Here is a 14,171-nt window from a genome sequence, read left to right on the forward strand (position 1 = left end):
TACTACACATGGTTTATCAAGATTGGAAAGCAAGCTGCAATGTGCTTATCTCTTCTCTTGATGGCAGATAATGCATTGTGTCAATAGGAAGTTCCAGGTATGCTGCTCATAGAGGCAGGCTTCACATGAGAAAAAGTAGGTTGGGACAACAGAATAAATGAGTATAATTATTCCCTCCACTCCTATAATTTTTGTTCTCTCAGCTCTAAAAGAGGTCAGTTTTTAGATCAGAAATCTAAATTTCTGAATCAGAAATTCTGTGAATTTGTCTTAAACCTTACTTGAACAAAATTCAGTTATTTGTCTGAATTCAGCAAAGCAAAGGCTATGTTGCTAACCATTTTGACAAAGAAAACATGAAATTTCGTTTTTGTGAAGATGGAATAGGGTTTCAGAAGAGCATTAGGAATTTGGTATGAGCTTCATCCTACAAAGTGAGCTGCAGTATGCAAGGAGTGGAACAAAAGCTTGTTTGTTTAGATGAGTGAGTCACATTACACATAAACTGCTGGCTTGCTTGCTTTTAAATCGTGTTGACTTTCTGTTTGCCAGTGTGAAGTAATTGAAATTAATATTCAACTTTGAGATTGCAGTCTATTTATACAATCTTTATTCATCAATTGTATGTATTGACAAATCCACATCAACTTAAAATGTTGAAAAATCAGACAGTAACTTCAGGATTCATTTTTCCTCTTTTTTTTCCTCTTTCAGAATTGGGTAGAAAAAGCAGAGAAGCAGAAACTACTGTCAGACACCCTGGACCTTTCAGAGCTATTTCATCCAGATGCATTTCTCAATGCCTTACGCCAGGAGACTGCAAGGTAAGTGAAAAATAGTCTTCCTATTTATGTGTGTTAATGTGCTATTATTCTCTGTTTGTAAAGATGAACCAACAAATATGTCAGTTATCGTCAGGAGTCATCTCGTTTTTATTATTTGTGCTGAAGTAGAATAGTTACAAACTACTTGTTTGAATACTGATGTTAAAAAAAAAAAGATAAAATTAATAATGTGTTTTTCTTCAAGGTAAGACTTACTGTGATAGGATACGCATTGATTTACATTGTTTTAGGGTTTACATTTCTTTTATTGTTGTTATATGTCTCTAAGAATGTGTGTTTCCCTTGCAGAGTAATGAGCTGTTCAGTGGACAGCCTTAAATTTACAGCATCATGGAAAGGACGAATACAGGAAGGCAAACTCCAAGTTAAGGTACTGTGTTTAGAAGTATTTGTCTGTTCTTCTTTGATCTGGACAGGCTGGAGAGCTGGGCTGGAGCCAATGGGATGAGTTTCAACAAGGCCAAATGCCGGGTCCTGCACTTCGGCCACAACAACCCCAGGCGACGCTACAGGCTTGGGGCGGTGTGGCTGGAGGACTGCGTAGAGGAAATGGACCTGGGGGTATTGATTGATGCTCGGCTGAACATGAGCCGACAGTGTGCCCAGGTGGCCAAGAAGGCCAATGGCATCCTGGCTTGCATCAGAAACAGTGTTGCAAGCAGGAGCAGAGAGGTGATTGTTCCCCTATATTCAGCACTCGTCAGGCCGCACCTCGAGTACTGTGTCCAGTTTTGGGCCCCTCACTGCAAGAAAGATATTGAGGCCCTGGAGCGTGTTCAAAGAAGGGCAACAAAGCTGGTGAGGGGTCTGGAGCACAGGCCATATGAGGAGAGGCTGAAGGAGCTGGGAATGTTCAGCCTGGAGAAGAGGAGGCTCAGGGGAGACCTTATTGCTCTCTATAACTTCCTGAAGGGAGGTTGTAGTGAGCTGGGGGTCGGCCTCTTCTCTCGTGTCATTAGTGATAGGACCAGGGGGAATGGTTTCAAGCTACGGCAGGGGAAATTCAGGCTGGACATGAGGAAGTATTACTTTTCAGAAAGGGTGGTCAGGCACTGGAATGGACTGCCCAGGGAGGTGGTGGAATCACCGACCCTGGGGGTGTTCAAGGAAAGACTGGATGTTGCGTTGAGGGACATGGTTTAGTAGGAGCTATTGGGAATAGGTGAACGGTTGGACTGGGTGATCTTTTAGGTCTTTTCCAACCTTAGTGATTCTATGATTCTATGATTCTATGATTCTTGAGTTTCTGTGATAAAAAATGTTGTAGTTATCATAGAATTTTGCTGAGATGTCCAGGTTACCTGTCCACAAACTTTCTGGAAGAGTGAACTATAACTATAGTGTTGGAAATAGAAATGCTGGTTAATTGTATAAAAGTGCAAAAAAACCTACAGAGTGCTGATTTAAATTTCAAATTTCAAATTCTTCTTCTTCCATTACTTTAATCTGCCTCTTAGGTAAAATAGAAGGTGCCGTTTCATTAGGTAATACCTAGCCGTTGTCCAGAAGGTCATTAAAAGACTTGTGGCTTATAGAAAGAAGATATACGTATATAAGGCCATCTCTTAGAAACACTAACCTCAAAATGAGATTTTTAGGGACTAAGTGATCTATAATAGGATTCGTTTTAGATATGACAAAGACACAACAATTTGTTAATAGATGCTAGGGCTACAGCCAGCAGCTATAAACTCACTACTCATTGTCTAGGGAGCAAGACAGAGTACTCGAATATTTTAGTTTAGCTTCTTAATACTGCAGGTGGTAATGTGATTTTGACTGAATCTGAATCTTTTTGCATCTGTCTTATGCTTAAATTTGTAGAGAATTCACAAAACAAGTTCTGATTCCAGTGAATGTTGTTCCCATGATATTAATGTTCAATAAGCTGTGTTCAGCACAGAAAGCAGGTGGCAGGACTCCTTCTTTAGTCTGATAATGCAGGCAGACACAAGACTGCAGGAAATAACAGTGTCCTAGGTCAGCTTCTGACACTATCCAAAATTACTAATAGAGAGTGGATGAGAATTTCATATTTCTGAAATATTAAGATACCAGAAAAAAAAAAAACGACCCTGTAATTATCTAACCTGACCTTTGTCCAGTATAGTCTTTTGAATTTTGTTAAATTAGCTCCTGTTGGCGATGGCAAATATCATTTAGGAAATTAATCAGTCTGGATATTCTAGTAAGAGTTGTTTGCCTCATTTGGTAAGAGGCAAATGGGAGTCTACAACTTAACAATAAATAAACCAAGGAACTTTCAGGGAGTTGTGTCCCTGTGTTCTGTCTGTGAGCTTGCAAATCACAAGTTCTGATGTTCTAGATTCACCCAAGACTTCTAAGTCCAGGGAAACAAGCAAAAACTGTGTTGAACATTTCAGACGACTGGAAGTAATGGTAGACATTTGGGAGGAATTTTGTATGCCAAACCCAGTAAGAAGTGCTAGGACTACAACTACGGAGGAATGGTCAGTCAGGCCAAGAAAATGCCTTAACATGGATGAATATCAAACCTGATGTTGAATTATCAGTTTTAATTCAGACTGTAGTTTAGAGGCATGATGCAGAGTAGATCCTTCCATGTGATGAATATTTGATTTAGAATCAGCTGTATAAAATTTAACATCACTTGGTGTTGCTTTAACAAAAGGTACTGAAAATGCACATCTGTGCATCCTTTGATGTGCAAATACTTCTCTTATTTGCTGTGTGCACTGGTTGCTCGTCATACAAAATCAGGTATTCTTTGCTTTTGATACTAGAATCTCATTTTCCATTGTCGTGAAAAAGAATGAAAGTAAAGAAGAAACACTGTAAGGTAGTAAATGCTATGAGCTTGGATAGAGGTTAATATAAATAAAGAAAAAATGTGCTGCAAGAATATTGTATTCAAATGCATGACATCAACATTAATATCAAATGTGTGCTTTTTGTAATTGACTGAAATACTATTATAAGATTTATTTTTTTTTAACACAGTATACTTGCATTGTGGAATATTAATAATTTAATGATGAAAGCCTGTGGTGGTAGTGAAGTGTATATGTATAATTAATTTCGTGGGAAACTGGCATTAAATAGCAAGGAAAAATTAACTGTGGAGAATTTGAAAATTTGGAAACAGATACTTTGGACCTTGATGTCAGCACACTTTCAACAAATGTATTTTAAAGAGTCATCGTCTGTATCGTGTAACAACAGTTCAATTTGAAAGTAAACCTAGTACAAACAGACATGAAATTGCAAATGTTTTCTCTTCGTAAGAACTGATGCTCCAGCCAGTACTGTGACCTGAGTTGCAAAAGATACTACATGCGCTATACAGATACAGTGAAATCCATGTAATATGTAATTCATAGTAGTTGTAATTTCTCTACAACGTTTATCATAGAAAAGAGAACACAACCATGGGTGTACTTAGCCAACCAGTGTCTGAAAATGCATTGTTCCAGTAGTATATATTTTTCAGTGGCTATTAATATTGAATCAAAGTCAAAGTTTTGGTCTTCATCTTCAAAGGAGATCCTGTGATTGGTTGACATTTTCCAGTTCAGTTGATTTTATTTTACATAACTACAGTGTCAAAGGAACTACCAATATCAAAAGAAAAAACTTATGTGCTGTAGAAAGAGATTTTTCAATAGGTGACCCACTTTCATAGAACTGTCTTTTAGAGACATTCGGGTTGGGCGGACCTTTCAACATACAGCAATAAATTTTAAAAGCTCTTTGTCAGACCAGTCTTTCCTCAATTACTGTTCCAAACACCCAACTCCATAACAAAACTGCCTGCAGAAAGCAGAAAGAGCAGAAGGAAAAACAAGATAGGAATCTTTCTAATACTCTTATGACAGGGATAAACAAGAGCTTTAAAGGCAGTCAGAAATGTGGTGGGATGAAGTGCGTGTGATAGGACCTGTGTGTATAGTGAAGTGAAGCCTTAAGTATCAAGGTTAACAGTGGGGAGCAGAAGGAAGTCTGTGGCAAAGCATCAGTGTGATCATTAATAAGCTTTGTTCCTTTTATGCCTTTTGTGGTATTTTCTTCATATATTTTATCTGTGCAAATCAGATGAGGTGGTACTGGAATGTACGTAAGTTATGGTTAAGAATCCATTAAGAATGGATTAGAAAATGGTAGTTCTCTTCATTTTTTGTCTGATGTTTTGGTTATGCAGTTACTCACCCAGTTTCCAATAGCATTTTCCAACATTTCCTAGTTCCAGTACCACTTAGTGATTTTGTTTTTCATCAACCCCTGCCTCAATTTGTTATAGTTAATACAGGGCTTCATATGATAGTAAAGCAGGTAGATGATTTTCACATTCTTCCATTAGACGTGTGCTCCAGTTTTAGAGTTTGCCTTATGAAAAGCTGTATGAAAGTTATTATGGAGTTAAATTTTATTATTACTAAAATTAAATTTACCACTTCAGCAGGCCATACTGACTACTATTATCATTTTTACTGGCAAACCATTATTATTTGAACTGGCAAAATCAGCAGATACTGAATTTTTCTTGTGGAAGAAGTACAAGGTAGATATCACTGTTGTTAAGTTATTTGGGACTTCAATTAAAAGAAATAATAAAAAATGTATTTTTCAGAGGCTGACAGTACTGGTTTATTAAAAGTAAGCACTTAATGTGTTGAATTTTAAAGCATTGTGAAGTTATTTATATAAATATGTATGTGGTTCTTTCTTATTTTTTCCAATCAGTACCTTAACTAAGAAATCTTGTGTTAAATATTTTCTCTCATATTATTTCAGTATAATTTATATTTGCCTATCCATAATCTGTGTAATTGTGAATTCAGTTCTTTGAAAGCTATGCTCAGACTTCCAGGCAGAAATATATGCTTATTTCAGGGATAGTTATTTTCATTTTCTTGACGTTGTAATAATTGTGAACTTGGCTGTTTCTATCATCTTTCCATTAATCTAATGCCAGACAACTGGAGTTTCCTAAGTGAAGACATTTACAGGTATTTTTCTCTAGCATTTTGAAAGTTGTGCATCCAAATCAAAGGAAGATGACACAGAAGTATGGCTCAAGTCGTGCTTTTAAATCCTGTTTGCTATTTTCACATATGGCATTGCAGCAGTTAGCTTCCTGTTACTTAAAAACTTGGTGACAGTAAAAAGGATCGTTGTTTAACAAAGTCTAATATAATTATTGCTAGCATTTCAAGTCTTTAACACACGTTTCGATATTGTGTATTTCCATGGCAGATCACTGGCTTACTACTGGAAGGCTGCAGTTTTGATGGAAATAGACTTTCAGAAAATCTGCATGACTCTCCCAGCGTGTCATCTGTTCTCCCTTGTTACATGGCCTGGATTCCACAGGTACTAAATTATTAAAAGCTTTAAACTTGCAAGACCCATAATTTGCTTTTTTATCTATGTTGTAGCTCTTCAGTATGATGTTGCTGACTTGCTTTTTCCTTCTTTTTTTTTTTAATCTTTAATAGTAAAACATTATTGTGTGTAAAACAAAATAACCTATTTACCACCTATCACCTTGTGGATCTGTTCTTTTTTATTGTTTAAATTAAGACTAGGGCTTTATTTCAGTCATAATTTTTTTCTTCCCTTTTAAAATAATGTAAGTATTTCCAAAAATGTATTTCCTAAGTGTGTACTTGAGTTTGGGAGTTCATTCCTAGAGCGTATTTTTCTTACATTTTAAACAATAAGTGAAAATGTAACAGCAATAAAAAGACAGATAACATGGTGTTATCTGTAAGGAAAGAAAACCTTTCCCCAAAACTTGGGGAAGTGCGTAAGATGAAGTAATTCAAACAGTAAAAACAGTTACTGCTTTCACTCTCCAATTATAATAGCAATGCCTGAAAAGTAAATGAAAAAGTTACACGGAACTTCTTCAAGGATATCTGGCATTACAAATTCATACACTTACATGATAGGAAAGTTTTAGAAAGCTTGTAGAATTAATTGCATCTGAATTTACAGAACCATAGCGTAGCTGAGATTGGATGGAACTCCTGGGTCCGTCTGGCCCATCCGCTGTCCCAGCAGGGACAACCAGAGCAGGGTGCCCAGGGCCACGTCCAGGTGCCTCTAAAAGCTGTCCAAGGAGGAGATTCCACAATGCAACTGCTATCTAACATTTAATTGCCCAGTATATTTTGTTATTTTAGCTCCTTCTCTGGTCTCAGTGAAAGGTAGGCATTTCAGGAAGTTCATCCCATCAGGTAGTAGCTAGGATGAATTTTGTTAGATAAGAAGATTGGGTTTGATTAGAAGAATGTTAAAGAACAAAGTTCACCGGACTCAAGTAGTTGACTTCTCAGTTAGAATTTTTTAGTAATTATAATAAATTATGGTGATGATGAAGTTTATAATGTCTTATGATAGATACTACCAAAGGAGCTCCACTGCTAACACAGTACTGTATCCCAAAATTTTTTTCGTTCTCAATGTTATTTCTAGCTCTGTAAACAAATCATTATGTTATAGTACAGCATTGGAAGTATAATGGTCTAGATTTAGACAGACAAGTAGGTAACTAGCCAGCATCTGTATTACTGCTTCCAGCTTTGATGTGAAAGAAGATACTAGAAACTGGAAAAAAAAAACAACAACACCAAAATCTATTGATCAGTGATAGATATGTCCTTTCTTTGGTACTTTACAAATGTCTGTAGGCTTCAGAGAAAGAAACAGATTTCTAATTTGCTCAAAAGTTGGTAGACGGAATAAATAAAAAATTTTCACACTTCTTGATATATGAACTCAGTGATGGGAGGGAAAAAGCATCAATTTATTTTAAATGGTTCCACCAAATGTTTATCTTTTGCACACTGAAGGTAAGGATTAGAAGTGAGCCTATCTTTTTTTTTGAAAAAAGCATTTAACTTCTTTTCAAGATAAAGCAGATGATTAAAGTTCTGAATGACAGTTTGTATTCTTTAAACTTCAAAGATATTCTGTAATGTCAGCAGCGCGATTTCTCTGTGCAAGCGTGCGATAGTTCAATAATCAGTGAATTAAAACGTTTCCAATGTGTTCTATACTTCAAATGAATAGGAAGGGAAAGAGTTTCTGACTTCCCTGCCCTTCAGCTGTTATACTTTAGGCTTCACTGTCGAAAATTGACCATGATCAAACACCATGTTTTCAAACAGAAGCCAAGGTAGATCTGAGATATTCAGCACTTTCCCTGATCTCATTATCTTCTCTGTAGGAGAATAGTGTGTGAAGTAGAATATTATGTAATAATTATTTGGGGTTGAATTTATGATCTTTTCCCCACACAAATATCTCTTATAAAATCTAGTGAAAAAAAAATCTGTATGTTTATAATGCAACTGCTTTAGGTCATTTCAACCAAAACAAATAAAATGTACTCTCTGCAGCATTTTCCTTTAACAATGCTCAAAAGTCTCAAAATGGAGTGTTTTAAACTCTTAACTTAGTACTTACTAAATTGTGAAAGCACTTTCTGGTTCTAATTCATGGGATAATTCTAAACTCTAAAGGGTATTGCTGAAGGAGGTAGAACTATGTGTGAGGCAGAGGAGACAAAGACAAATGGAATGTGTGTAAGGGAAGATCATAAAGATTTGTGGTTCAAAAAGACTCTTAACAGAATGATTTTAACCCTCGAATAATGTGATTCTGTAAAACATCAGTGGGATTGAGAACTGTGTGAACAGCTATTTCTACACACACACAAAAAAAAAGGTGTACAAATAGGTCTGTGAAGGCAAATTTGCCTACTTTGGGCTTCCCATCTTTGGCTGTACTTGAAGAGCTTTGGTTGATGTTTTACTCTCAAATTTGCCAGCATTTTTGTCTTCCTCCAAGTGCCCAAGTGACGAATGTGTTCAGTATAATCCTCCTGAGATCAGCTGAGTTCTCTTTACAAACTTCACAGAATCACAGAATCACAGAATCACAGAATCACCCGGGTTGGAAGGGACCTCAAGGATCATGTAGTTCCAACCCCCCTGCCTAGCAGGGCCACCAAACATACACATTTAGATCAGGTTGCCCAGGACCCCGTCCAACCTGGCCTTGAACACGTCCAAGGACGGGGCATCCACAACCTCCCTGGGCAGCCCGTTCCAGGGCCTAACCACTCTCCTCGTAAAGAACTTCCCCCTAACATCCAACCTAAATCTTCCCTCCTTCAACTTGGATCCATTTCCCCTAGTCCTGCTATTGTCAGCCCTTATGAAGAGTTTACTCCCCTCCTGGGTGTAGGTTCCCTTCAGGTATTGATAGGCTGCAATGAGGTCGCCCCGCAGCCTTCTCTTCTCCAGGCTGAACAAGCCCAACTCCCTCAGCCTGTCCTCATAGGGGAGGTGCTCTAGCCCCCTGATCATCTTAGTCGCCCTCCTCTGGACCCTTTCCAAAATCTCCATGTCTTTCTTGTACTGAGGGCTCCACACCTGGACACAGTACTCCAGATGGGGCCTCACAAGAGCCGAGTAGAGAGGGACAATCACTTCCCTGTCCCTGCTGACCACCCCTCTCCTGATGGAGCCCAGGATCCCATTTGCCTTTCGAGCTGCCAGAGCGCACTGCTGGCTCATGTTGAGTCTCTCGTCCATCAGGACCCCCAGGTCCTTCTCTGCCGAGCTGCTCTCAAGGACCACTCCTCCCAGCTTGTACGGGTGCCTGGGGTTCTTCCGGCCCAAATGCAAAACCTTGCACTTTGCCGTGTTGAACCTCATTAGGTTCACCCGAGCCCAGCTTTCCAGCCTGTCGAGGTCCCTCTGAATGGCATCCCTTCCTTCCACCGTATCAACCGCACCACTCAGCTTGGTGTCGTCAGCAAACTTGCTGAGGGTGCACTCAATTCCCTCATCGATGTCATTGATAAAGATGTTAAAGAGCACCGGTCCCAAGACAGACCCTTGGGGGACACCACTTGTTACCGGCCTCCACCTGGACATAGAGCCATTGACCATCACCCTCTGTCTGCGGCCTTTCAACCAATTGCTTATCCATCGGGTCGTCCACCCATCAAATCCACTTCCCTCCAATTTGGAGATGAGGATGTGGTGGGGGACCATGTCAAAGGCCTTGCTCAGGTCCAGGAAAATGACATCGGTCGCCTTCCCTTCGTCCACCAATGCCGTCACTCCATCATAGAAGGCCACAAGATTAGTTAGGCATGACCTTCCTTTGGTGAAGCCGTGCTGGCTGTCTCGGATCACATGCTCATTCTTTATGTGATCGAGCATGTTGTCCAGGAGGATCTGTTCCATGATTTTCCCAGGCACGGAGGTGAGACTCACCGGCCTGTAGTTCCCCGGGTCCTCCCTGCTCCCCTTCTTGTATATGGGAGTGACGTGACCCTTCCTCCAGTCGTCCGGGACCTCACCTGACAGCCACGACTTCTCAAATATGATGGAGAGCGGCTCGGCAACCACCTCAGCCAGCTCCTTCAGGACCCTGGGATGCACGCCATCCGGCCCCATAGACTTATATTCATTCAGTCTAAGGAGGCACTGTCGGACTTGCTCTGCCCTTACAGTGGGGAGGGATTTACCTCCTTGGTCCCCACATAGAGGTTTGGGGATGCAGGGCTCAGGGACGTGAAAAAGACTAGAATCCTGGCCACCAGTGAAGACCGAGGTGAAGAATTCATTCAGCACCTCAGCTTTTTCTTCATCTGTTGAAGCCAGTTCTCCTTTTAAATTTACCAAAGTAGGTACACCCGTTTTGGCCTGTCTCTTCTGGCCAATGTACCTGTAGAAGGTTTTCTTATTGTTTTTCACATCCCTTGCCAAGTTCAGTTCTGCCTGCGCCTTGGCTTCCCTGATCCCACGTCTGCAAGTCCGGACAGCATCCCTGTACTCTTCCCAGGTGACACAGCCTTGTTTCCAGAGCTTGTACACCCCTTTCTTCGCCCTCAGTTCTCTCAGCAGGTCCTTGCTGAGCCATGCCGGTTTCCTACCTCGCCTGCCCACTTTCTTATTCAGAGGAATGGAGACCTCTTGTGCTTCCAGGAGGGCATCCTTGAAGAGCAGCCAGCTCTCCTCAACATCTTTGTCTTTGAGGGCGGCGCGCCAGGGGATCTTGGCCAGCAATCCATTGAGTAGCTTGAAGTCTGCTCTTCTAAAGTTCAGCGTCCTGATCCTGCTCTTTGCCAGGCCCACATCGCTTGAGATCACAAACTCAACCAAGGCGTGGTCGCTGGAGCCCAGGCAGCCTCCAACTTTGACACCTTTGATGATCTCCTCAGCGTTTGTGAGCAGCAGGTCCAGCAACGCTTCACCTCTGGTCGGTCTGTCCAATACCTGAACCAGAAAGCTATCGTCAATGGATTCCAAGAGCTTTCTGGAGCTCTTGCAGCTCGCCGTGTGGTTTTCCCAGCAGATGTCCGGATGGTTGAAGTCCCCCACCAGGACAAGAGCCCGTGAGCCAGACATCTCACGCATCTGGAGCAAGAAAGCCTCGTCAACAGCCTCCCCCTGATCAGGTGGCCTGTAGTATACCCCTAACACCAGCTGACCTGTATTAGTCCCATCTCTAATCCTAACCCACAGGCTCTCAACCTGTTCCTGACTGTTTCTCGTAGGGAGCTCCTCACAGTTTATCCAATCTCTGACATAGAGAGCAACTCCCCCACCCCTCCTACCTCGCCTATCTCTCCTAAAGAGTCTATAGCCATCGATCGCAGTATCCCAATTGTGGGAGTCATCCCACCATGTTTCTGTGATAGCAACAAGGTCATAACTTTCCGAGTGCATCACAGTTTCCAGTTCCTCCTGCTTGTTACTCAGGCTGCGTGCATTGGTATAAAGGCACTTCAGCCGGGCTATCCGTCTCACCACCTTTATAAGGGATCTAGGATCCCCTAGAACAGCAGCATCCCCAGCATCCCCCTGCCCTACTCCTTCCCTGTGCACTCTGCCGTCATTGCTCATGGAGTTTGGTACAAGCCCTCGAATGACCCGTTCACCCCCAGTAGCCCCTATTTTGTCCCCTTCCCCCTTCGTTCCTAGTTTAAAGACCTGTCAATGAGTCCCGCTAATTCTTCAGCTAATATCCTCTTACCCCTCAGGGACAGGCTGCATGCATCAGCAGCCATCATGCCAGGTGCAGTGTAAATTGCCCCATGGTCAAAAAAGCCGAAATTCTTGTGTCTGCACCAGCTTTTTAGCCATCTATTTAAGAGTTGGGTGTTTTGGATCCTCCCTGTACCTTTCCCTGACACCACGGGCATAGAAGAAAAGACCACCTGCACCCCAGCACCTTCAAGCATTCGCCCCATTCCCCTGAAGTCTTTCTTGATAGACCTCAGGCTTTCCTTATCAACTTCCTCGCCGCCAGCCTGAATTATTAAAAGTGGGTAATAATCTGAAGGCCGAATCAACTCGGGAATTTTCTTTGAAATGTCTCTGACCCGAGCCCCAGGAAGGCAGCACACCTCTCTGCGGGTAGGGTCAGGCCGGCATATAGGGCCTTCTGTTCCTTGCAGAAGGGAGTCACCTATGACAATCACCCTTCTGTCCTTACGGGTAGAAGCAGTCTTGAGGCTTGTGGGCGACCGCTTCGCCTGAGGCAACCTCACGGGTGAACCTGTCTCCGCCCTCTCACTCGTCCCCCCCTCAAATTCCAGGGCCTCAAACCTGTTACGCAGAGGCACCTGGGGAGTCGGGGATGGACGGGTTGGGGGATGCCCCCTCCGCCGAGCAGGTACCCGTTTCCACTCCTCCTCCCTTCTCAAATTGCTGTTAGGGGGAAGAGAGGACAGGGGGCTCGCTGAAACGCTGTCAGCTGGCTGGTTCCCCTTTACCAGGTGTTTGTAAGGTGGCAGGGGCTGACGTGCTCCGTGAGGAGCCTCGTTAGGCTCTCAACTTCTAAAAAAAAAAAACTTCTAAAACTTCTGAGTATTAATTTCTTATATCTAACTCTTGCAGGGTTATCAGCAATCCCTTCTGCAGGGATTTAAACACTGGTGTTCAAAAGACAAGGGAACTTGATTTTCAAAAAGGAACAGCAAAATTCTTCAGAAATATCTTAACATGCAAGGCACAGTGCTTCAAACAGTTATGTTTCTGTGTATGGTTCTTCTGCTTTTAGCTGTTTTCTAATGATGGAGCATTACTAACTTGCCTTAGATGTGATTTGCATTAGGAAAAAGCTTGTTTTATATTCATTTATGACACATAAGCTGCTGCTTTGTTGCTTGATTCTTGAAAACTTTTGACAGTGTCTTGTTGACAGTAAGGGAGATCTTGAGTGTGAAGAGAAACGTACTTATTGTATCTTAAAAGAATCAAGTCCTGAATTACTTACAAGTATCTCATGTTGAAACCTGAATTACATGCTGTAGAAAGTCTAGTCAGTCTTTAAGCTCAGTTCTCTAAAATCATGCAGAGTTGCAATGACCTATGCAAAACCCTGGGAGGAAATTATGTCCAAGGTCCACAAGGTCTCTATAGGACAGAAAAGTGGAGAGGAACTGCTGTTGTTCTTAAGAGCATATATACAGACTAAGAGGTAAAGCTGTGGCTCCAACCAGCATCCTTCCCAAAGGAGTGTTTACAGCATAGTAGCAGTCTTTCTAACAGCAGTACTGTTAATGCTGTCCAGTAAAGTAAATGTACAAGAGAATCCAAAATTGTTGATGAGCACAGACAAAATGTTCAAATTTGAATACTTAAATTTAACACAGTAATTTTTTGTGAAGGCACTTAATGGAAACAACTTGTTTCCCAGAAGTGCCAAAGAAACCCAGGTGCAACTATTGTCACTGTTAGTATGAAAGGAATTTATCCCACCTGCAGGTAACTCAGGAGCAGATCGCAGCTGGAGCAGCATTACCAGGAGAGCTGCAGGGTCCAGACTTTATCTTAGGATCCAGTTATGGAAACCACATCTCTGGAAATTACACTTTTCATGTGTTATGTTCTCTGAGTGATAACTAAGTGCTCTTTATTGACAGGATGCATGTGGTCCATATTCTCCTGAAGAATGCATATCTCTGCCAGTCTACACCAGCTTGGAGAGAGACCGTGTGGTGACAAATATCGATGTACCTTGTGGAGGAAACCAAGACCAGTGGATTCAGTGTGGAGCTGCTTTATTTTTAAAGAATCAGTAATATAAGACTGCATTAAATTAACTGCTGAATTTCACAACTGTTTAAACACTTCATTTGTTTCTTGTTAGAAGAGCCCTTCAGTTTAATAGCTCATATATTTTTAAAGCAATGGTGTACAGATACTTTTTTTTCCCTTTTTTTAAACTATCTAAAATTAATTCTAGTTAAGTGGAACTCCTGCCATATTCTGCTAAGATGGAGAGAAGTTAATGCAGCAATACTTAGCAAACTGT

The 14,171-nt window shown here is 41.3% G+C and overlaps 1 protein-coding gene across 1 annotated transcript in view; it reads left to right on the plus strand.

Moving 5' to 3' along the window:
- DYNC2H1 (dynein cytoplasmic 2 heavy chain 1) overlaps positions 1–13,938 on the plus strand; it is a gene marked incomplete at both ends in the record, with an annotated part of 141,740 nt that extends 127,802 nt beyond the window's left edge. Inside the window, 4 exons of the mRNA XM_079536134.1 lie at positions 715–824; positions 1,134–1,215; positions 6,081–6,197; positions 13,780–13,938. Coding sequence (XP_079392260.1) covers positions 715–824; positions 1,134–1,215; positions 6,081–6,197; positions 13,780–13,938 — 468 coding nt within the window. The remainder of the gene's footprint in view (positions 1–714; positions 825–1,133; positions 1,216–6,080; positions 6,198–13,779) is intronic.
- Positions 13,939–14,171: the final 233 nt, after the last annotated feature.

The sequence above is a fragment of the Tetrao urogallus genome, assembly GCF_951394365.1.
Source record: "Tetrao urogallus genome assembly, chromosome: 1".
Classification (NCBI taxonomy): Eukaryota; Metazoa; Chordata; class Aves; order Galliformes; family Phasianidae; genus Tetrao; species Tetrao urogallus.